Source organism: Perna viridis, chromosome 2 (assembly GCF_037379345.1).
Source record: "Perna viridis isolate PV_CMFRI_1.1 ecotype Kerala chromosome 2, ASM3737934v1, whole genome shotgun sequence".
Lineage (NCBI taxonomy): Eukaryota > Metazoa > Mollusca > Bivalvia > Mytilida > Mytilidae > Perna > Perna viridis.
In genome coordinates, this window is record NC_142446.1 from 12,753,564 (window position 1) to 12,777,296 (window position 23,733).

At 31.4% G+C, this 23,733-nt stretch overlaps 1 protein-coding gene across 1 annotated transcript; it reads right to left on the reverse strand.

Moving 5' to 3' along the window:
- Positions 1–1,796: 1,796 nt before the first annotated feature.
- LOC148623678 (neuroendocrine convertase 2-like) lies at positions 1,797–23,200 on the reverse strand. Its single transcript, XM_088565694.1, has 13 exons — positions 22,814–23,200; positions 18,326–18,430; positions 17,390–17,575; positions 15,403–15,511; positions 12,959–12,996; positions 12,426–12,502; positions 10,255–10,343; positions 9,593–9,768; positions 8,904–9,119; positions 7,050–7,150; positions 3,815–4,048; positions 3,368–3,532; positions 1,797–3,149 (listed from the first exon to the last, which is right to left on the reverse strand). Exons 1-13 carry the CDS (start codon positions 22,985–22,987, stop codon positions 2,861–2,863), a joined length of 1,959 nt encoding a protein of 652 aa, XP_088421820.1. The 5' UTR covers positions 22,988–23,200; the 3' UTR covers positions 1,797–2,860.
- Positions 23,201–23,733: the final 533 nt, after the last annotated feature.

Sequence of the window (23,733 nt, forward strand, 5' to 3'; positions counted from 1 at the left end):
AATCACATTTTGGTTGATGAGTGGAGGTGGGGGTGCACGGGGGTTATCTCAGCCCACGTATTATAACTACTATCTACTTTAACTTAAAAAAATTGCTTTGCTACGATAAAATGCTATATCATTAATGTCAAACACTATCAAGATTTTGTAATAGACAATGGATGGCGCAGAAAATGATTTGAAAGCTCCCTCACAAAACAACCAAATTTTGCACAAAATAAGGAGTTATTTCCCTTTTTCAATGAAATTCAATATTTTCTATGTAATTTATTTCTCTTAAATCGTTACATTAAATCAAATACCAACATTCAACTTCGAGAGAGGACGTTTGTGACATGAATTGCTTAAAAAAACAAAACCAAATAAAACAAAATTTGTCATATGCCATTAACATTAATTTTATACGTACACCCTCTTAGTGCTTAATGTTAATGATATGGCATCTCTTATAAAGCTACTTATGATATATTAACCAAAAGTTAGCACCCACTGCACAATTATTCTATCTATCAAAATACATTATTATTTTTGTTGTTATTATTATTATTATTATTATTGTTGTTGTTGTTGTTGTATAACAAATTTGTGTTATCTAACTCCACGGCATTAATATACATGTAGAACTTGATTTATTGTTATTTCAAACAAAGACATATATAGGTAACTCCGTGTTACGAGACTTATGAACAGGTACATTTATATTTTGATATGATTTCTGATCTAATTGAAATCTTGGTTTTATTCGAATCTGACTTCCAAATAAGTGAACATTACTTGTTTATGAAACGCACCAGTAATTCTTGCTGCAATCGACAGTACGTGAGTACTTTGATTTTCAATATTTTATATTGTTTATATTTGTGTATTGATATGTGTAAAATTCTTCTGTGCCCTTACTATCAAACATGTATTTAATTGAAAAATGTTAATCTGGTTCAGTCAAATGATACCTACATTGAAATCCTGAGGGACAAAGAAAAACATGTGTGAATTATTCGTGTTTTCCTTTCCGGGAATGTTTCTGTCGGTTGTTTTTTGTAGTTGCCCTCAGTCTTTCGTTTTCTATATTTTTTTCTCCACACTTTGGCAAATGGGGATTTTTACCTGATATTTTATACGCGAGTCTGAGTGACAGTTCAACCCGAGAAGCAAGTTAGAGCTCGATTTGGTAGTGAATTTATTAATAAGAATTTAGAACAAACTTCCTTTAATCAGAACAAAGGGAAACAAATTTATAATTAAAAAAATACAATAACCACATAAATGTCAAGTATGTTTAAATTTGTTATTGAAAATAATAACTTGTTTTGTGTCTGGGTCTTAATTCAATTTCGAGAATTCATTTTAAAATAAATTGGAAGGGACATAGAGAATATTGCATCTGTCAGTTTCAAACTTAAAAAGAAAGCTCTTCCGTGAGCAAAGACATGTGCGTGATCAGATTGCTTATGGAAATATCCTTCATTGATATTCTAGGAAAATCCTCTTAGTTTTAATTTACATTTGAAGAAGAAACTGACTACAATAATTAGTTCTATTTTTTTTTTTTTTACATCTGATCTATTCCATCGATTCATGTCACAATACTTATATATTTTACGATTGAATTGTATACACGAGCTCTCTTGTTAAAGAATGAAAGCTGTTGTGTATATTTCAGTGTTTCCATTCAATCACTAAAATGGGAAAACAATCCAATTGGCATTCCATTAATTTTTGCTAAAAAGCACTGTTGTATTTGACACCGCGTGAATTGAAAAGATTATTTGACAAGCAAAATAAATTAAAAAAAAGTGTAACCCAAAACAAGTTTGCTTTATTTGCAACAGTTTTATCATCACAGATTTAAATCGACTATCACAAACGAATAACATTAAATGGTATATTGCATTGAAGGCCATCGACATCCATGTTTCCTTGAATATATCATTTTAAAAAACTATTCAATCAGTTAGTGATTCACCGACTTACATGTCAATGCCCTTGTAATTCAATGTCCTTTTCAACAATTCTTCAAGTACTTCTCAGTGACATATATGGTATCACAATAGCTTTCCACCGTCGGTATAAAAAATGATGCAGACATTAACATACCACCGGTCGTAAATTCATAATCGACGTACTTTCCTCAATACCAGACATTTCTTGGATGTGTCAAATAATGCAATCTATTGGTATAGCCAAGGCGACATAAATTTCAGACCTGATGACTAGTCTTGTGTATCCAAAGATAGTCACCTAAAGTAGTTTGATGGCCTTTTATGCGATACCGTCAAGTGCTATCAATTGACAATACATGTATAAATTTGGCTTTGTTTTTAATATATTTAACAAATTCAATATAAGAGGAAGTTTATTTTAGATCCGTACGCTATACCGACTATCTAATCTAAGGCCAAGTTAACACAGCTTAACGACAGCTGTCGTTTCAATCGTGATAGAGGAGAGTTCAGTGTAAACATGGTCTCCCGCATACATACTAGAAGTAGAAAAATATACAACTTATATTGAAACCAAAAACAAAAGTAGACCCATTAGCATTTAAGGGCAATTAAGGACATTCGGGCAAAAATACACGCATTGAAAATTAGGAAAAACGAACTTACGTCCACTCCTTTGAATAATTGCATAATATTTTTTCATATATACTGAGTGCGAATATTAACTGCTTTGATCGTGTGTTATTTGAAAATTATCAATGGAAACTGAAGAGACTTTACAAAAATATATATATATATCATATACACAAGCAAGACAATACTGGTACAATCTTGCTTGAGTATATACACAATTACTGTGCTAAGAAACCAAATGTTTCTTGTTTTGTTAGAAACCCTGCTACATTTACCCTGGTCAGATTTTAAGCCTTTAGATTGGCGTGTAGTCTTTTAACTTTGAAAAGTTTATTGTGATTTTCCTCATCGCTGACTTGATTGTCATAAGGAGGTGTCTTGGTACCATGAAGAATCAGGGTCCATTCAAAGAAAGTTCCAGTGTCCATGGCGTTGTTCTTGCCTTCTGCTAGTGTGATCTGCAGCTTCCAACGACCACGTGCATTTTCGGCCCATGTATGAGTTGTCATGAACGGCCATCTGGTGAATCCGTTTTTGTGATCGTCATCGTTTGGACGCTGACTCAATATCATGGACCTTTAAGAAAAATTGTGTGTAAACTATGGGAAAGTACGAGGAGCACTAGCTTTTGGGTGATAAAGAAACTTAAGTATACATTTATTTTTAATTCTCTGTAATATTATTTAATAGTCATTTCTTTCTTAAAAACGAAAATGGATTGTTTGCTTTTTTTTGGGGGGACACTCGATTGAACTGATACGAATGTTGTAGAATGAAAAATTATAATTACTTACGTGGTATTCATTGGTGAAGTGATAAACATTACTATGTTCCCCCTGTAGGTAGACTTCACAGTGACAAATGCCTGAATATGCTCTAAATAGTTGATCTCATTTGATTTGCCGGCACAGGCATCGGTATCTATATGCATCTGAATGGGTTGGTTCGTACCAAATTGCCTAAAAGTGATTTGTTATACATTAATATGATATACAGTTGTAATTTCATGTAAGATCGTTATGCAACCGACTAATCACTACAATATAATGGGACCATACGATATCAAGTGCTACCAGAGAGTGTAAACACAAAATAAAAAAGTAATTTGCAGGAATGAAAGGTTTTGATATAAAAGTGTATTTGATTACAAGAAGTCCCTGTAATACAATACACTGATAATTTGAATCAACTTAAGTTTTGTGGTAAATAAATGTTTAAAACTGTTTGTAGTATGTACTCACATTTCCTGTGTGATGCTGCCTGCAGTGCAGTGGAATCTTTCTGGTAGTGGCTTCCATTTCCGTGATAGATCTACCATTGCACCTGCATCTAAGACACCATAACCAAAGAGATGGTTAAACTGGAGACCAGCTCCGTTGAATTTCCAGTGATGTTTGAGATATGGATCAAACAGACGATTTCGTTTTGATGTCAAAACGGTGATGTGCTGAATATCTCTCCATGTTAACTCAACGCTAAAATAGAAGTCGCTTTATTAACAAACTGAAAGTATTTTTTTTTAAATGTGTCATGGAAAATTATAACAATACAAATGTTATCCATTTCAATCAGATAACGTACATAATTCTGGTTTTACTGCAGTATGGTGAAATAAATCAAGGCGTATATTGATTGTTTTGAAAATAATTGCATTTTGTTGAAGAAAGTATCAGAAGCAAACAATTAGTAAAATAAAAAATCAGACAGAACTCCCACTCAAGAGATAACAAACCACAGGAGATTTTATAACTACCAGGAAAATATTAATATTTCATTTACCGAGCTTGGATATGGGGTCTCATGACATTTATGTACAGTGTACTTGATATTCTTGCCAGTAATATAGCTTGCATTTTCAACAGTTTTCTATTATCATTGTGAACCTTCTTTTTTAAGTGGGGGTGGGGGAGGGGGTGGGATTTATGAATACTAGTAGTAAATACCTAATGGATTAAATGGTTTTTAAACAAAAAAATAATCTTAATTTTGCACATGTTTTCAAATCAAGGTACTTTTACTAAAAGTAAAGTAAAAAGTTTCTTATGATAAATCATCGTATGCTCTATTTGTATTTGTGTAGCATACTAAGTATAGCGATCGGGGACTAGTCTACAGTGACATATTCTCGAATCTACGTATTCAATACAGAGCGTACGAATGAGGGGAATCCGTAGACAATCCAACGTCGGGATCACCAAAAATGACGGCAAAGATCACATTGTATGACACAAAAGACCTGAATAATGCAAACAGAAAAAAAAAACGCGTAGCATGAACACAATACTAAGATAAAGTTGAGAATCACCTTATATGTCATTTTATTTAACTAAATAATATTTGTAGATGTAAATAGGAAAAATTGCTACCGTAAAAAAATCGTATAAAAATATGTGTTTATGACTTGAGAAAAACTCATGAAAAACATTGTAAAATTTGTTTTCTATATAGCTTCTTAAATGAAAGGCATATTTATACTGATTTGGGGACAACTATTATATATTTACGTATATGAAAAAAAATCTTTTTCGATATCTGTCCTAAATTATAGATATCTATATGTTTACAATATAATGGAACATATGTTGCAATATTTCCTGTGATTTTTTTTTATTTTGCAATACGTACTAAATTTTACGGTCGTAGTCATCGAAAAAAAACAGCTTTAGTTACAGACAACCTAGATAAGATATCAATAAAGTTAGGTTTTTAGATGATGAATAAGTTAGGCGGCAATTCGATAGATGTGCTTTCCAATTAAACACTATAACATCAATAAGTAATATCCGTTAAAAACATAGTTCATGTAATATAAACGTCAAATCATATACACTTGACGACAGTCTATTAATTGCTTGTATTTGCCAATACATCGCATACGGTTCCTTCAAATCATGAAACTGAGTTAAAAACGTCTACAAATAAAGTCTTTGCTATAATCACCATACACCATAATCAGTTGAAAATATCTTGATCACGCAACCAGATATTATTGCCAGTTAATGAAGCCTTGAAATTGTTTGAAGATTTTCCCCCACAAGCAACTTCCTTTTTTCACTCACGCCATCGATTTTTTTAATAGGTGGGTATATCGAAGAAATGGTACTCAAGTATGTTATATAGTAGTAGTATCCAGGCGTGTTTTGTGTGAATAGTTGAAACAGGTAAATAGTTTTTTTTTTTATCTCGGACTCCTATAAAAAAAACTCATAGTCCATAGTAGCAGTAGTAACTAGCCAAGAGTGCTTTATAACAACTCCACACTCACTACTGTAAGTAAACATCACAATTGAGACTCAGTTTTTTTTCCCTTTTCTTTTATTATATCTAGCATTTACTGCATCTTCATGAAAAATTATTTTTACTGAAACTTGAAAAAAGATGTATTAAATTGATTTACAGATTTTATTTAAGTAAAGTTCCGATTGAAATGCTTATTTGTAACTTTTGATTCAAGGATAGAACAATTTTCTAGTTTGTTTTCATGATCGGCCTCTTGATAACAGATGACGCTTACGTCACGTTATATCAAACAAATATGTTATCATTATTTTTAGAAGTTTAATTTGTTTATATAGTTAATCTTCCTGTTTAAGATCAGTATCCTTAATTGTTATTTATTTAGTATTACCAATTGAATAAACGTGTCTTGATTTTCTGGTGTTTTCCTGATGACATATAATTCTGTTGATTGTGTTCATGTTTCCAATATTGAAGACATGGCCAGTTTTTTTTTTTTAATGTTGTTAGTATATGTAGGTACTACATTTTTAGGGATATTCAGTGTAAATAGATGTATTTCATGAAGATTAAAAAGCATTTAATATAAATAGAGGTTTTTCGTGTAAATAGAAGTAGTAAATGTAAATAGAGGTATTTCATGAAAATTGAGGTTTCTCATGAAGAATGGTTATACTACGATATTAACGTTTTAAACTATTTATCATGGATTTACTGTTTTGGAACAGAAAAAAGTATAATATTCATAAAGATAAAATCTGATTTAATAACTCATTACCTCATCAATGCATTTTATAACATCTTATGACTGCCAAACCCCAACAAATACAACAGAAGGGTTTCAGCCTAATTGTAAAAGGGCATGTGTGATCAAATAAAAAAAACCAGTTTCAACGGTATGTTATGGTGTGATAAGGTTTTCATGTTTATAATTGCAATTGCAATTTAAAAAAAATATTCAAATGTTTTGATTCACATTAAAATAACACTTTAAAATTGTCTCAGCATAAATATACGAGAATGACATGGACAGCTACATTTAAATATTTATCAATAGAGTTTGTTGGGTTAGGTTGGGATGTGTTTAAGAAACGGTATTTATGAAATTATTGTAGTAGATGTAAAATATTTCTAAACATGTTTTAGTTATTTACTTAAGGAGATGCACAAAGCAATCTTGCACGATGTTCTTCGGGTGACGTTTCGCCACGTCCATATGTTTCTTTTTATCTAACTTACTTTGCTTCAAGTGCCAAGGCAAACACCCCTGCAGCTTCTGGTGCAGCGGCTGAGGTTCCAGAATGTGTCGTCGTACAATTGTTGTACAGGTCTGTAGTTGCCTGAAAGGCAAAAGTTTGCAAATACAACTTAATGGGTCAGATAAGATAACATGGTAATATAGATTAATGGGTCAGACTAGATAACATAGCAATACAAAACCAGAACAAGGGTGATTTGGTAAATGATAAACAGTCATTATGTAAACCAGGCATATCTTAAAACCAGTTACGATTATGCAGTAAGAAACGGAAATAATATCAAAATCATGATAACTGTGCTCACTATAGTCCAAGTCACCTCAGATTGTTTGCGGTTTTTTGCGTTTATTTTTGTAATTACTCGACGGTTCCTTTCAAAAACTTGCCATTTTATTCATGTCGTTCTGTACTACGATTCCCTTACAATTATTTTTCGTTCTTACCTCCGAGATTGAAAAAATTCAAAATTTATTTTTCCTACGAGAATTTTGCATTGAATGTATTGTTTATCCGCCATCTTGTTTCTATGGATATTTTGAAATGTTCCCTATTATCTCACAATTGAAGAGCTGAAATACCATGATTTCCCGCCATATTTCTGCTCTTTACCTTTAGTAAAAGACAAAACCAGAAGTTCCGAATGAAAATGCTACAACTGGTACTTAATGAGAGTCTTACCACATAAAGTAATAAATTAGCAGGGAACCAGAAATATGGCGGGAAATCATGTTATTTCACCTCTTCAATTGTTAGATAATAGGGTACATTTCAAAATATCCATAGAAACAAGATGGCGGATAAACAATACATTCAATGCAAAATTCTCGTAGGAAAAATAAATTTTGAATTTTTTCAATCTCGGAGGTAAGAACGAAAAATAATTGTAAGGGAATCGTAGTACAGAACGACATGAACAAAATGGCAAGTTTTTGAAAGGAACCGTCGAGTAATTACAAAAATAAACGCAAAAAACCGCAAACAATCTGAGGTGACTTGGACTATAGAGGCTGGGAATATGGTGATCAAAACTGTATTCAAAATTATCCCCATCCCAGCATGTCAATATCTATCCTTCTTCAGGGTTCTCATTGTACAAAGTTTCATAAAAATTGCAATGACATGATAATAAATCATATTTAAAATAGTTGACAGCGTCGGTATGCTGTGAATCAGCATTTTGTGTAATACTGAGACCAGTTTACAAGAGAAGGAGCAATATTTGTATTGCCTTGGAAAATTCCTTCATGAAAATTCATTTTTCATGATTTATTGACGTTGAAAATTAAATTACCTTTAGAATGATACCTAATTCAGACGTTTTAGTAGAGCAATAAATTGTAGAGTCGAATTTATGCGACTTTTTATGGTAAAATCGAAAATCCCATTTTTTGCTATTGGTAAATTATGACTTTGATAATCGCCTCAAGTATCAAAAGAACCCTAGAAGTATCAATTGTTGTTATACTAAACAGAAAATACCAAATAACCCAATTTTAATGTAGCATAATACTCTGAGAGTTTTGACATGGAAAAATATGTCAATTTAAGCGATTTTTGCTGTAGTAGGAGTACATTTTATGTAATTAACTAATAAACCGTTATTGTTACATCCGATTTCTTGGAAACCTGAGACATCAGGCTGTATGATGATACCAAAATATAATTAGTTTCTTCACACTTGATGTCTGAGGAAACCTAATACATTCGAACAATGTAGTTACAAAAATCTCTGCTCTTTGACTCAGTGGAGTACAAACATAGGCTTATACTGAAAAAGAATCCAAGAATATTCTTTTGCGACAAATTAATGGGAAGTATATATGTTATATTTTACCACTCCAGCATCTCTCAATGTGCTCTTGCCATTGCTGAAAGTTGAAGCCAAAGTTGAAGAGCATGACTCATCATATCCTGCTGTCTGTCCGTCATTGGTGGCAGAGTTAATCGAGACGGTCCACATACTGGCAGCATAGCCATCACAATTACAATCATCGTCTGCTCCTCCATCTCCGGAAGCCCAAACGTAAATGTTTCCTTTACCATTTCTTCCCTTCAAAAGGGTATTGAAGTAATACAGCGTTAAAGCCATTTCATTAAACCATTGATATTTAAACGTTCATACACAAAATACCCCTCAAATGAGGAACATTCATACATTGTTGAAGTAAGGTAAGTTCTTTTTACCAAACTATAGTTGTGTTTGCTGACATATAACCCACTATCTTGTTATGGTAAATGAATTATCAAAGAGAAAGAGAAATGCATAATTAGTAACAAGCGATAACTTTTGAATTAAATTGTTCAACTTTAAAGAAAAATGAGGATTGCTTAACATTACAATAAAATTCAGGTAATTATAGTTTACATGCAGTGAGGTGACGAGGATACACAGCTGTTAAGAAAATGTGGGAAGCAGAAATGTATTTTTATCATTTTTCATGTTAAGTGCTGCGATATAACCTTGCTTTGAGAATATATACTTTGAAGATGTTTTTTTCTCGACTACTTTCATCAATTATTTACCTCGTTAACGCCTTTTACGATTGCTCTCATTGTCATGTTTCTAGGTCCATCGACTGTCTTTCCGTCGTCTGTCGGTCCCCAACTGGCGCTGTAAATATCTATATCGTTTGGCATATGACTCATTGCGTTTGCTTCGATCAGATCAGTCATGAAAGGTTGGTCCAACATTCTCAAACCTTCAAAAAAGTTGATATATCTTATTGCAATTGTACAATGACGAAATTGTATGAATCCATTAAAAACATATATTTAGATTAAAATATACCTTTTTTGTACATGCATAAAAAGTGATTGTTTAAATTCTATATTGTTTACCCTATATCACACTCCTAGGCTTATATAGAATACCCTATATCGCACCCCTACACAGAAGACTCTTAAAGAATAGTTAAAATATATGATATAATGAACCGCGGACTGATGGCCCTTGGGTTAGTATAGAAGTCTCGTGTTGATGCGTCATGTGATACAGATTTTGGCATGTAATATTCAGTATGCACAGTTTATCAACTTACATTAAACACAGTAATATTTTAAATTGCCGTTTTCTTATTGGGTTGCAAGTTTCGGTTTATGACGATCAAGTCTTATATTTTTGTGCTCATATTTTATCTTCTTACAAGTAGTAATCGAAATTATTTTACAATAAATACAATACAGACCTGCTACTTTAGAATTATATGCCACTCCTACACCACATACATTGTTATCTCTAGCTGCTGCAACTTCCCCTGCACAACGTGTTCCATGGCTAGATGGAAGAAAATATACAAAAATGAATTGTGTAGGCAAAGATGAAACACAAGTGGTTTCGTGACATTGACTATTAGGGTCGTGTTATGATATTTCCATTTTTATTTACCAGTAAAAATCAACAAGAAATGGACGAAGAAATATAATTATATGGTAATAATATTAAACCGTGGAACATATTATTGTATTTGCACCTAAGCTATTATCACTTTCGTAAAAGAACCGATGATTTCAGGAATTGTCCCCGATAGTAGTGCATTGTTGATTAGTGTACATTAAAAATTTAAAACATGTTGGGAACAGACCATTCTAAAATGCATTTTTATAGTTGGAAATGCCAGATTGATGGTATATGGTATTTATATCGACGAACTATAATTCTAGAATTAAATGGATAAGTGGAAATTCAGAAGTTAGATGTAACTCATTTATTTATAGATTGAAATCAAAAGTAGTTAAGATATTGTAAAAGAATGCATTGTATCAATCAAAGAAAAAAGGTATCTAAAATACTAATTAATAGATAATATTAGTGTTTTTGCCTTTTGTGGAAAAAGTATCCGTCGAGAAGTATCACGTTATTATCGAAAGCTCGTGCTGTATAATATATGTTATAGACAATATCCGCCAACATTAATGCAATAACCCTATAAAATCGACCAAGCGTTAGAATTATTGATGTCAGCATTCGCTGCTTACTATAAAGAAACAAAACAATATAAAAACAAAACAAAAACAAAAACAAAAACAAAAAAACAAAAACAAAAAAACAAAAACAAAAACAAAAACAAAAAAAGAAGAAGAAAAAAAAAGAAAACTCACACATAAATTTAAAGTATGGGAAAATTAATGCTCAAATCAATACATATATCAGAATTTAAATCTATTCAATTCTGAGAATATTGAATTTTGTAGCTGTATCAAAATGCCGATAGAAATGAGGTGAGATACTTTGCTTTGTTGAGTTAATCTGTCGAGTATGACAGAGTAGATGTCGATTTTTTAAGTGTTTAGTGAAGGAGAACACGTTCTAACTTCCTTTCTCTAATGGAATCTATTACAGAGATCTCCAGAGGAAACAACCGATCGATGCTATTGAAAGAGAAATCAAACACAGCTTTACATTTTCTGACGTGACCTTTGAGACTTAGATTCTAGAAGTCCATCCATGATTCGTATTATTAAATGTTTAAATTTCTTTTTTTTTCAACATTAAAACGTCAGACCTATAAGTCACTCAGTTTTAAGATGATTACATTTAGCGGTAATTCTATTTTCGATATTACTACATGTACTTTCAAACTAAATAGGTAAAGGACATAACTGTTGTTTCACAACTGGTCCATTTTATTCGCATTTGTTATAAGGTATTAGATTTTAATGAACGCAATAAAAAATTCCTTCATGTTTATTCATCGTTAGAAAACTATGGCATAAAATATAATAACACTTGCAGATTCTTAATTAAAAATGATATTGCCCACCTACTTTTATGCGGATATATATAATCTTCAAAGCACATTCTTTCAAGCAAAATTCGATGGGTTTATCGACTGTTCTTAATAGATTTATCGGTAAAGGATACGACTTTCAAATATCGTCTATTCTTCGAACATTGTTTTCATAAATAGAAATATTTGTCTTGTGTCGTTATTTTCTTTTTAGTTTGATTTTGAAGAATTATTTACGACCTTATGGTGATTTCTAGAAATATTTACTACTTTGTTATACGGTTGTACGCTGGCGCAGTTGTTACGTTTCACCATAACCGTTTTTTTTCTATTCCAATAGTAGGGATTCTTTTCCTTAATGGACAATTTCAATTAGGGAACACTTAGTTGAGCATTTTAAATAAGTATGCGATGATATCATGGACTTGTTTGGACATATCTTTTCCAGATGGTACATTTCTTCATTTCTTGATAACCATGTGTTCTAATTATTTAGGACCAAACATCTTTTTTATCATTACATCCATAGACATTACCTGTAATTAAACTCAACAAAGGACAATGAATGTCTGCATAATTGTACCAAAGTATACAAAAGACATTTCATTTGGATAAATGAGAAAGTTTACCTGTTAAACCATGTATCTGTGTAGCGTGGATAAGGGTATGGATCATTGCTGCTAAAATCATAACTAGCTTTGGCATTCTGAAGAAGAAAAAAATCACAAAATTTGTTGCTACATGAAGCGTAAAAAATAAATGAAACTTTCAAGACAACAATAAATTAAATAACCTCATTATTGTTTACTTATTAGAATTTCAAACTTGATGTTAAATGTGCAAACTACGCTTAATGTTATTTAAAATTGATAAGGTCTAAACATTTGACCAACACTCCATTCATTAACACGATGGAAATATTATCAAATTTTGTATGTAAAAGTATCGAGCAAAAATGCTTTTGACAAAAGTGGTTTTCAAAATTAATGCCACTACTGTCCTTTTAAATATAACCTCCGAAGTAAAAACATTTAAGGCTTAATACTTTATATTTATACACAAATCTGACACTTTTCAAACGATATACATGTCCAGTATCAGAAATAACCGTCTTCTTAAATAAAAACAATTAATTTCAACACGATAGTTATGTCGTACTTACATAGTTATTTTTCAGATCTTCGTGCAAGTAGTCGATTCCTTTAATAGATTAAAGCAAAAGTTGTTAATGTAAATGAGAGAATGACCGCGGTTTAGACACCAGATCACTTTGGAAAACGTTGATAATATAATTACTCAAGAAGATTAAAATTTATAATTTAAAATATAATATAAATTTGATATTTTTGAAAATGTAGAATATGTGTTCTAATATATAATGTGCTAAACAACTTAAACACCAGAATATTTAAATGTGCTTACAAATGCAAGTCAAAGATGTATTTCAAACGAGAGTATTAGTATTTTTGTTTTTATCATTTTATCATTTAATATATAAATAATATATATAATGAAGGGTAATAAGAAGATTAACGAACTGATACAATCTAGGCAGTAGTCAAAAGGAATAGTCTAAAAGGAAAGTCCGTATAACAAATGGCAATATCAGGTCAAAAACAGGAAAGTTTTTGGAATAACGCCGCAATGGTCCTGACTTGGTACAGGCATTTCAAAATGAAAAGTGGGTTAACTAGGTTTTATAGCGCTTAAATTTCCGCTTCTATTATGCTTCATTATTTCTGGCATAATTCAGATCCACATTGTTAACAAGTTTATGTAACTTAATGTGCTACTTAACCTTATAAAAGACAATATGTTATATTTTAAATTGATTTTAGAGACATTGAAATTAGGAAATTTTAAAAGATTCAATCACCAGTTCCAATTTAAGTGATTTCAAATTTTAGTGATTGATATCACTATTAACTCAAACAACTATATAGGGTTTATACATTTCATCTCATAAATGGCCCTATTAGTAGAAAAAATGTTTTCGATACTCTTTTGTTTTATTTATTGCTGCAATTTGAATTGGCAATACGATATGTGGGTGAAAGGCCGTAATATAATGTCGAGGTGTTTACTTTTGCTTTTAAAAAAAAATCATTTATTTACTGTTTTTTACTGTCATTTTTTTTTAAATATATCCACCATAGTTTTCTTTTTAAAAATTGCTTTTATTTATGCTTGTAGATGCGATTGATACTGTCAACAGATTTTACTTTATTCAGAAGTCCGCGGACACAAATTATACCTATGAATTGACCGGGTAATTATAGTAGTAGACAACATATGGTATGGACAAATGATGGCCTTTATAATCAATATAACTTCTTTAGTAAAGCAAAATTGTCTATCATGGGATAGCCATAATTAATACAATATGATTAATCAATGTCATTAACGAAGGAGACAATGTTTGTCCAGTGTAATAGCTCGTCATGAAATGTCATATGTGAGGTATCTTAGGTAGTGTTTATATAAAGGACACTTTAACACAGCACTGCAGAATTGACTGCATTTTTTCAGTTCTAGTTTGTTATAATAACTTGGCGCTATTCACACCGACTCTTGATCATCATGCTGATATCTATAAAACTGTATCCCTGCTGCGAATTTGTACCTGTAGCACCGACTCAAGTTAGAAGGTTTGGTTGTTTCACTAAAACGACTCCGAAATGCAAACTATTTTCGTCAATCACATTGAATCTGATTTCTCCGAAAAATCTTATTTTAGTCTGTATGATTGACTCTAAGTAATCAGTCTGTTTTTATCATTGACTCCGAGGTAATCAGTTTCAGACCGTATCATTGACTGCGAGGTAATCAGATTTACTGCGAGTTAATCAGTTTTAATCTGTATCATTGACTACGAGATAATCAGTTTCAATATGTCCATTTCCTTGGCTTTTGATGATTATAATAATATTTACGATTAAATGTCTTTAACGTTGACTTGTATCAAAAATATTTGTTTTATACTTATCTTTTGTATTGTAAAAACATAGTTATTTATTTTGACCATTGTTATTATTTTTCCAAATGAATCTGATGCAAATATGACTACTTACTTTTTGACAAGTATCATGGCCATAAGACGCAATAGTAAATACCAGAAGACGATTTTATCGATAAAATTAACTTGTTATCATGTTCTTGTTTGAAGTTGCGGAGTTTATAAATAAACTTGATGGATATCGGTATAACTCTATAGTTCAATTTCCTGTCTATGAACATTAAACCTAATCTAGCCTGTAATCTACTTTGCTACCGTCATTGTTTCAGAATATTTATGGGATATTCCATTTCATATTACAGTGGAAAACAATAGCTTGATTGAGCAGATGGAAATTATATCTTTAAGCAATAGTTATTAAAGATACCGTAATACTAATTCAGAACATCATGTTCGTCCAACAAGAATAGGCTTACTACAATGTTGTTGTTGGAATGTGGGCGAGCGTGTATTATCCTACATCAGTAGTTTACTCACTAGAATTGTGTTATTGGTGTGTGGGCGACTGGGTATTATCCTGCATCCCAAGTGAACTCACTAGAATTTTGTTGTTGGTATGGTGGATTATACTTTCGCCATATACAACTTACCGTCATCCATAATCGCTGTTGTCACACCTTTGCCAGTAAAACCCATTGCCCATGCTAGCTCTACATTTAAATCTAATCCAGGTACACCACCAGACTGTCCAACATTTTTCTGTCAAAATTAAAAAAAAAAAGTTCTGACTCATTTTACTTTTAAGATTGGAATTTCCTTTGATATTTGAATTTATTTTAATTATCTCTAATGAAATAAAAGCGTTTTCAGACGAACGATTCACATTTATCATTGCTTAGTTCGATTGATCACTTTTAAGAAGCTTTTAATTTAAACCAGGATCAATATTAAATCATAGTCCAAATCAAGATTGAATGAATTGACGGAATTAAATACATGGACATGTTTAAAAGGAACTCAGCCACTTGTGAAATGTTGTAAGCAACACTATCGTGATGGTAAAGCCCTGAAATTGGATTATTTGACGCTCGAAAGGATCGAAATTTGATAAAACACGACATTTTACTTTATTCGTGTTTCTAATTGACGTACTAAAAATGATTTGCCCCCGATATCACCCACCACTCAACAACAAAGCTCATATAAGCAGTCTTTGGATACTCTGATTACAATTTCTACATTTTTTTATAAAGAAAATGTCTTGGAGTGTGACAACTAAGATTCTTTCGTTACGGTTTGTCTTTACAATTGCAGTGTACACAAGAGGATTTTTTTTAAGTATGCAAGTAATTAATTTAGCAAAGAGTAATCAGTTCATAAATCTTCACAATGTACCACATTGAATGACAGACTGGATTGTTTTAACAACGTCGTTGGACGATTCGGTATTGGGTCCTGCCGAATTGATTACTAAAACAGGAAAAAATATTTTGAAATGAAAAAGAGGGGGAAAACTTTTTGTCACAATCTGAATTAGCATGAAATGTTCTGATTCATGTAACTATTTATTGATATCGGATATAAAAAAGAAAAATACCAGTATCATATCTTTTTGCCGAACACATGAGAATGATACGAGACAACAATGTCTTAACCGCGGGGTCAAATGAAATATCCATAGACAAATAAGAATTTGAATAGAACTGACAAAGGAAAGCCTCAACAAAACATACGATGCTGTCATAACTCCGACCGCAAACTATTTTTGGGTCGCATTGTTTCAATCACGAATTCAATAAACATTGAATGTTAAAAATGCAAAGAAAAATGTTTTGCTTAAAACTGAATCTTGTAAACGAGATTTATTAATATATTTTGTCATTCCAGTCTAGGTTCAAAAGGGGCAATTTATTTCATACTGGCATATTAGAACATGTCATCCTTTTCTGATGATGTAATGATCTATATTTTAGGATCGCTGATTGTTTCAAAGTTATTGTTTAAAGTGATTTGACGTCCACATGCAATCAAACAGTAACAATTATGTTGAAAGCAGTTGGTGCCATTGCAAACTGGTTATACAAATTTTCACCATGGATAGAGATAAGTCTTAAAGTATTCTGGGAAGATTATCATGGTTTCAAATAATTCAACAAAGTACAGAATTATCTGAAAGCAAAACGGATATTGCGTGGTAAGAATATTTAATAAAAACCTGTTGTATGTCAAAACGAATGATGGAAGAGCAAAAGAGCAAATCTTAATCAGTTTATACTTGACAATCACAGCTTGTTCAACATTATAAGGAAGATAAATGATTTATAGTTTCGTGATTTCTCGAGAACTCATTTGTCAAAAGAAAAATTATCCAAATCGCTAAATAATGAGACGACTTTGTTCTCTAAGGAGCAAGAGAAAATACTGGTATTAATGATGTTTTATGGATCCTGGAGGATAAACAACAGCTTCTAATATTTCTATGAAATCATACATCATGTACGCATGTCTAAAATAATGTCTGTAGCTGATATAGTATTTATTTTGAAATTGCATCTAGCATATAATACGACAAACTTATACATAATCATCCATGCTTTATGAATAAGTTAAGTCGTTCCGTTAGTTTTGTTAACTTACCAGATACCATTCTTTTTGGAAAAGAGGATCTTGAGGCTCTGCATAGCTATATGATTTAGAATAATCTAACAATTTGACGGCTTCAGGATCCTTCAGCCTTATTTCTGAAACAGGAACACCGCGTATTTTTGGCTTAAAGCCCCGCTTCGATCGTCTAAATCCCGTTTGTTGTACTGCTCTTTTGACCTTAACAAAAAAGCATATTTTAGCTTTTACAAAATATTTTTGCAAATATTTTTTTTTCAAATTATCTGGGCAAACAATATTTCAAAACAGGTAACAGACTAGAAGTGACAAAAACAAAACAAAATGAATATTTTCCAGATTTCACATCTTCATCAGTAATAATATTTGGCACATCAAGGGTAATAGCTTGAACGGAGAGAACAATTAAAACAATATGCAGACAGCAAAATATTAAAGTGATGATTTTTAAACTTTAAAGTTTTTTGCATTACGTGTGCAAAACTGCCTGGTATTTTTTTCTTAACATATGACGCCTTTCTAGCCAGTGTGCCGACCCAAAAATACCTTTTTGCAGTGGAATTTGATATACGTTATATCATGATCTCTAAATATTAAATATATATATTAGTTTTGCTCCTGTATCTGCTATAGTCCTTCTTTGTCGTCTTTGCTTTATATCCTTTCAAATGATTCACGTACATATAAGCAATGATGCTCTTGGTTTAACTTTAAATAGAACTTACTGAAGACAATCATTCACATAAATATTAACTCGATCAGCATAATAGACCAATAAGATTATATTAACCCAAAGATTCGGAGAACAAAATGCATTTGGATCTTTTGAAATTATTTGGAATGATTTCTTTGAAGAAAAACTATTTTCATTTCGATAAAAAAAGCTATGAAAAGACAAGAACTAGCTGTTGGCTGTCACATTCATTGCTTCATATTGATTAACGTACATACCATCGGATGTGATTTAAGCTTTCTTGTGTGTATGATACTTCTTCTAACTCGTACATGAGGAACTGCTGTGTGTGTAAAATGGAACTCTTTCTGAGATCCAAGTAACTGAAATGATGAAATATATATAACTTACATGCCTAATTAGCATTTTGACGTTTACGACTTTTCTAATGATTTTTATTTTCAAAGCAACATGTCGACAAAATTTTGTTTGAAAAGAAATGAAAATAATATGAAAAAAAAACACATTGGTTCGTCAATTAGAAATGTTGAAGGCTGAGTATTGTGCCACGTTATTAATTTATAAATCAATTTTATATTTCGTTCCTTTAAACTATATGAGGAAACCCGTTTGATTAAGGTAATTTAGGTCTTCTTTCTACACTCTTACATCAGACATATATCATATGCCTCATTCTTTCAAAGCTGACATTTGATCGATAGTAATTTTTCGTCTTTTGGTGTCAGATAAGAACTTTCTAAAGATTCGATTCAGGTAGCAGACTGTAAATCTATGGCAAGTATTATCGCTGATTTTGCTTTAAATTTCTCCCCGATTTTTCGATAAGAACAGCCTTTTAAGATGACTGAAGGCGATGGAACCGAGTAATTCACACTGATTAATGGTTGTTTGGAATATTTACGGCCAGTCAATACTCCTCAATAAAGTTATATTGCCATTTCTAATTGGATGGCTTGATGGATAGCTTTCCATCCAACATCTTTACAACACATTATTTCACTTCTTTCCGTTTGTAAGAAGTCGACAAAAGATTATGATATGGTGGTTACACTACTACTAATGTCAGTCTTGTTCAACAGTAACTTGCTTCATAACTAGTTAAGTATAATGTATAAAATGGTTGATATCTCTTCATTCAATATAGAAATATTTAGCAGTAAAAAAAAGTTTAATATTCACCTAATTCATCAGGCTTCAAATAGGAAATTACTTTCTACGGTTCAAAGAACATATTCTATACGATCGACGGCTTAAAGAAACTTTGATATAAAACTGTGCTTTGCCTTGAAAATCGGAAATTGATTCCACTACGACAGAATATTTTTGTTTTCTGATTGCCCTTTGCACTACTTTCTGTTTTATATATATGATTAATCTTTGATATCAACGATAGTTAGCGCGTTTTGTGCTGTTTTTTTATTTTCTGTGTGTGTTACATTACTCATTCACACTTGTAAGTTTTAAAAAAAGGTTCCGTATTAGTTGGAAATAAAGGAACTACTATTCCTCGTTACTAAAAACCACCCAATACGGCTTCCTCGTTACTGACATTTTTTGCCGTATGACAATATGCGCAGGTGTATCCGTAACAGTATGCCTTAACTTAAAACTACTGTAAAAATTACTATAGACAGAGCTCAAAAACAAAAATTGATAAACTCCACTACTTACATAAATCCATATATAGCTATTGTTCAAAACACAAATTCACACAATTCGACTTTCAAAATATTAGTTGAAAATATCCTAATTTGGCAAGGAGAATTTGGGTTTCTTTTGCATTTCACAAAAACACCACTTAAGATTATTTATTATTTAATTCAGATCGGGGTGAGAGTACAAAATACGTACCCCGTATCCCTGTTAATGAAAGAATGAAGAAATATATACAAACTAACTGAAGGCATTATGATTAGATATCGCAAAAAATACCAATTCAAATAGTTCAAAATAAGATTGAAAAAAAATTAAAAAAAAACATAGTTTGAACGTCAAACATGATAAAATATAAATAACGTTAACATTATTGTACATATTTTTAAAGTTAAAACATCTGGTTAATGTCTTGTGATTTGAAAATATTACATTTAAAAGAGGGGAAAGGAACTTATCAGTTATAGTCTAGTAAAATTCACTGTTCCTTTTTATGTGTTGATACATATAGTTTACGGTTAATGGCTGTGGATAATGCTTGGTACTCAACTTTAACTGTAAAAACCATTGTTTACAGAGAAGCCCAGCGCTCTTGAAAGCAAATGTTGTTTTTAATTAATCGCTAACTACTTGTTCCGATTGTTCATCAATGCATCCCTACTGAATCTTCAGAGATAATAAGAATGACGTCATTCGTAGGCGAATAATGAGTATGTGAGAAAAAAACATTAGGCACTTATTAATATGTCAACAATTACAACTTAGAATTGGACAAAAACGGATGACTTCGGGCAAAAACGACACTTTAAGAGGGGCGTATTATTGGAATAGTTTCTATGATTGAGTTGATTGTTTAGTCACACAAGTTCCATTTTGGGGAGAAGGTAAAGCATATGGGGAGATAAAGTTGTTTCTTTGCATGTTAAGTTTTACAGAAAACCGTTTAAATAATAATAAATAGAACAAAGCATCAAATCAAAAGTAAAATAAGATAGTTCAATATATATATATATATATATATATATATATATATATATAGAGAGAGAGAGAGAGAGAGAGAGAGAGAGAGAGAGAGAGAGAGAGAGAGAGGATTGAAAAATTCGATCCGATGGAGCAGTGTTGCGAATAGAGTCGTCACATTCTGAGACGTTGTGTGTGCATATATATATATATATATACAATTTGATCCTATGGAACAGTGTAGCGAATAGAGTCGTGCCATCCTGAGACGTCATAAAATTGATAAGAAAAAAACTCGACGTACAAACCAACGATAGTATGTTCCACAAAAAGGTAGAAGTATTGATCGAAGTTATTCAATAAGATAATGCATTTGCCATTCAATATGAGCTTTGTTCATCGCATTGAAAGCTTTAATTATTTTGCATAACGTGTCATTAACCCTACTGGTGAACATAAGTATTTATGTGGAACATTTTGGGCACAAACTTTTTTCTGCATGTTTTCTTTTCGTCTCTTTTTTGCATTTTGTTGTTGTTGTTTTGTTTGTTTTTAGGGGATGGGATGGGTGGGGTTGGTTGGGAGTTCCTGTATTTCCTTTTGTTTTGTCTTCCGTTGACATTTGACTTATAAAATCGCTTTATCCCTGATTCTTTTTGTCCAAAGAATTTTTAAAGATCAGAGGAATAGCTATCGTCGTGAATGAGTGGTGCAAATTCATTTGACTTAAATATCATAAACATATTGTTGATGTATACTTATACAAAATAAGTTTATATGATACAACTGGAGATAATATTGATCCGGTGAACCCAATGTAGATTGCGCAAATTACAGCTTACGGTTACCATGTAAACCGTTGGTACTTATTATCACCTGATTCTGTTTCAAGCAGGTGCGCTAAAATACTTCTCATCTTCAGATTTTGGAGTTCAAGTTTTTTTTTTATAAGGGAGAGACATCGCCCATTTTATAATCGTTAAATGGGTCAGGAAATATACTCTTAATATTATAGATATCAATAATTTCAATTAAGTTATTGATATGTCTGACATCATAACAAAATAATTATTCCTCATAGAGTTCCATAAGTTACACAAACATATATGCCCATTATCTAACGCTGTTTATGTCCTTCAAATAAAGTGCTGTTTCGTGTCATTGCGTAATTTCTAGAGAAATGAGACGACTTTATTTCTAGGTGTACACGTTCAAAGTTATAAAGAGTTTTTATAGTTGATTTCAAATCAGAAAACTGGTGGTTAATTTCCTTATCATTTTCAAGAGGTGGTTATATACATATAACAATGTACAGAATGTAACAATAATTATTAAGGTAATGTTTCAGTTACTAAAAATCCAAATTATTTTTAAAATACATACAAGTAAAAAGCCATAAAAATAACAAAACAAAACAAAACAATCTTTTCTGATATCCGAACCTTTCGACTGTAATAATTTATTCATTTTTTTATTTATTTATTTTCATTTTATATCATTATTTTTTGCAATTAAATCTTTTCATTTAATCATTAATATTCGTATAACTTATAATAATAATATATCAATGTTCCTTCATATTGCTTGTTGCAACCTTTATTTCAATACTTTTTTCCCTAAATGTCACGAAATAGACGGATTATCTCTCAAATAAGAGTCAACTAATATTTGAAAATAAAGCGTTTTGCTGAACGGAAGTTTATATCTAAAATTTTCCTAAGTGTTTGTCGGTGTAGCGTTCTTTCTTGAATTATGTTATCTATTTATTATTTGAATATTGTACTCAAATTATTATTCTATAAAGAAATAATACGTTTTTAAATGATGCATCGTCAACATATTTGTTCTTGTAATTGAACAATTAAAACAAGACATTCACTCAAAACTAATATTAAACGGTGGTGAAAAACTTATGGGAAAGGAAAGAAAACGGGAAAAAACATCTTCGCTGGAAAGATCCAATGTCGAACATACTATTTATATCTTCATGGATAATGATTACATAGAACTACATATATAATGTAAAATTTCTCGATGATACAGCATTTGAAAATAAGTTAATTTTAACACGCACACACACGGTCGGGCTGACCGATTCTTGACAAGTACAGAATATACAACATTTAACATACCGGGGATACAAATGTGAATCCAGTTCTCTTAGCTACCGCTTTAGCGGCATCAATTCCACCCTCTCCTTCTAACTCCACCAACCAATGATTCGTTAATACTTCAACTCCACTTACTACATGTAAGTTGATGACGATGAATAAAACAAGAGAAGTCCATTTTCCAAAATATAACATTTCAGTCCGTCCAGATCACTATTTTTTATTCCTCTTATTTTTTAATTAAAAAAGTCAGATGTTTTATTTGCGTTTCTATTATTTTCCAATGGTTAAGAATGAAATTTAAATCCGTTATACCATAAAATTTTAGTAATTCCTTACTTAGTTTACCATTTGTGGAATAAATAAAGAATATGGAGGATTGGATCACGTGATTTTTATCTGACGTCACAGGAGCATTCTCTGTTTGTGTGTTCTTCCCATCAGCATCTTAAAATCGATAAAAAAGATGGCGGCTTGAGAAGCCATGATAATTCCATTCTATACTATTTGTTTCCATGGAGGAATCCATATTGATTCGATGACAATTTTCTCCAATATTGATCGCTCTCATTCCTATCTTGACAAAACGAATATGTAATTCATTTACAAATGGGCAAATAGGTCAATAGAACCAAATTTAGGAATAATTACATATAAATGGATTTGCCTGCGTCAAATTAGCAGCGTCGTCATTATATGACATATAGATCTGTACAACTCATTTAAAATGCATTGTTGCATTGTTTATACTTAGTATTTTAGCTTTGAATAAGTAATATTCAACTGTTGAAACCTTTATCGGAGGATTTTCTTTTTTTTTCCATTCTTGTAAATTAATATGTTAAGCTTTTAATGAAGTACGATGCAATTTAAGTATGTGATCATTTTTATTCTTTTTAAAGAAACACTTTGATTTCGAAAATTTTGATTAAAAGGTATTA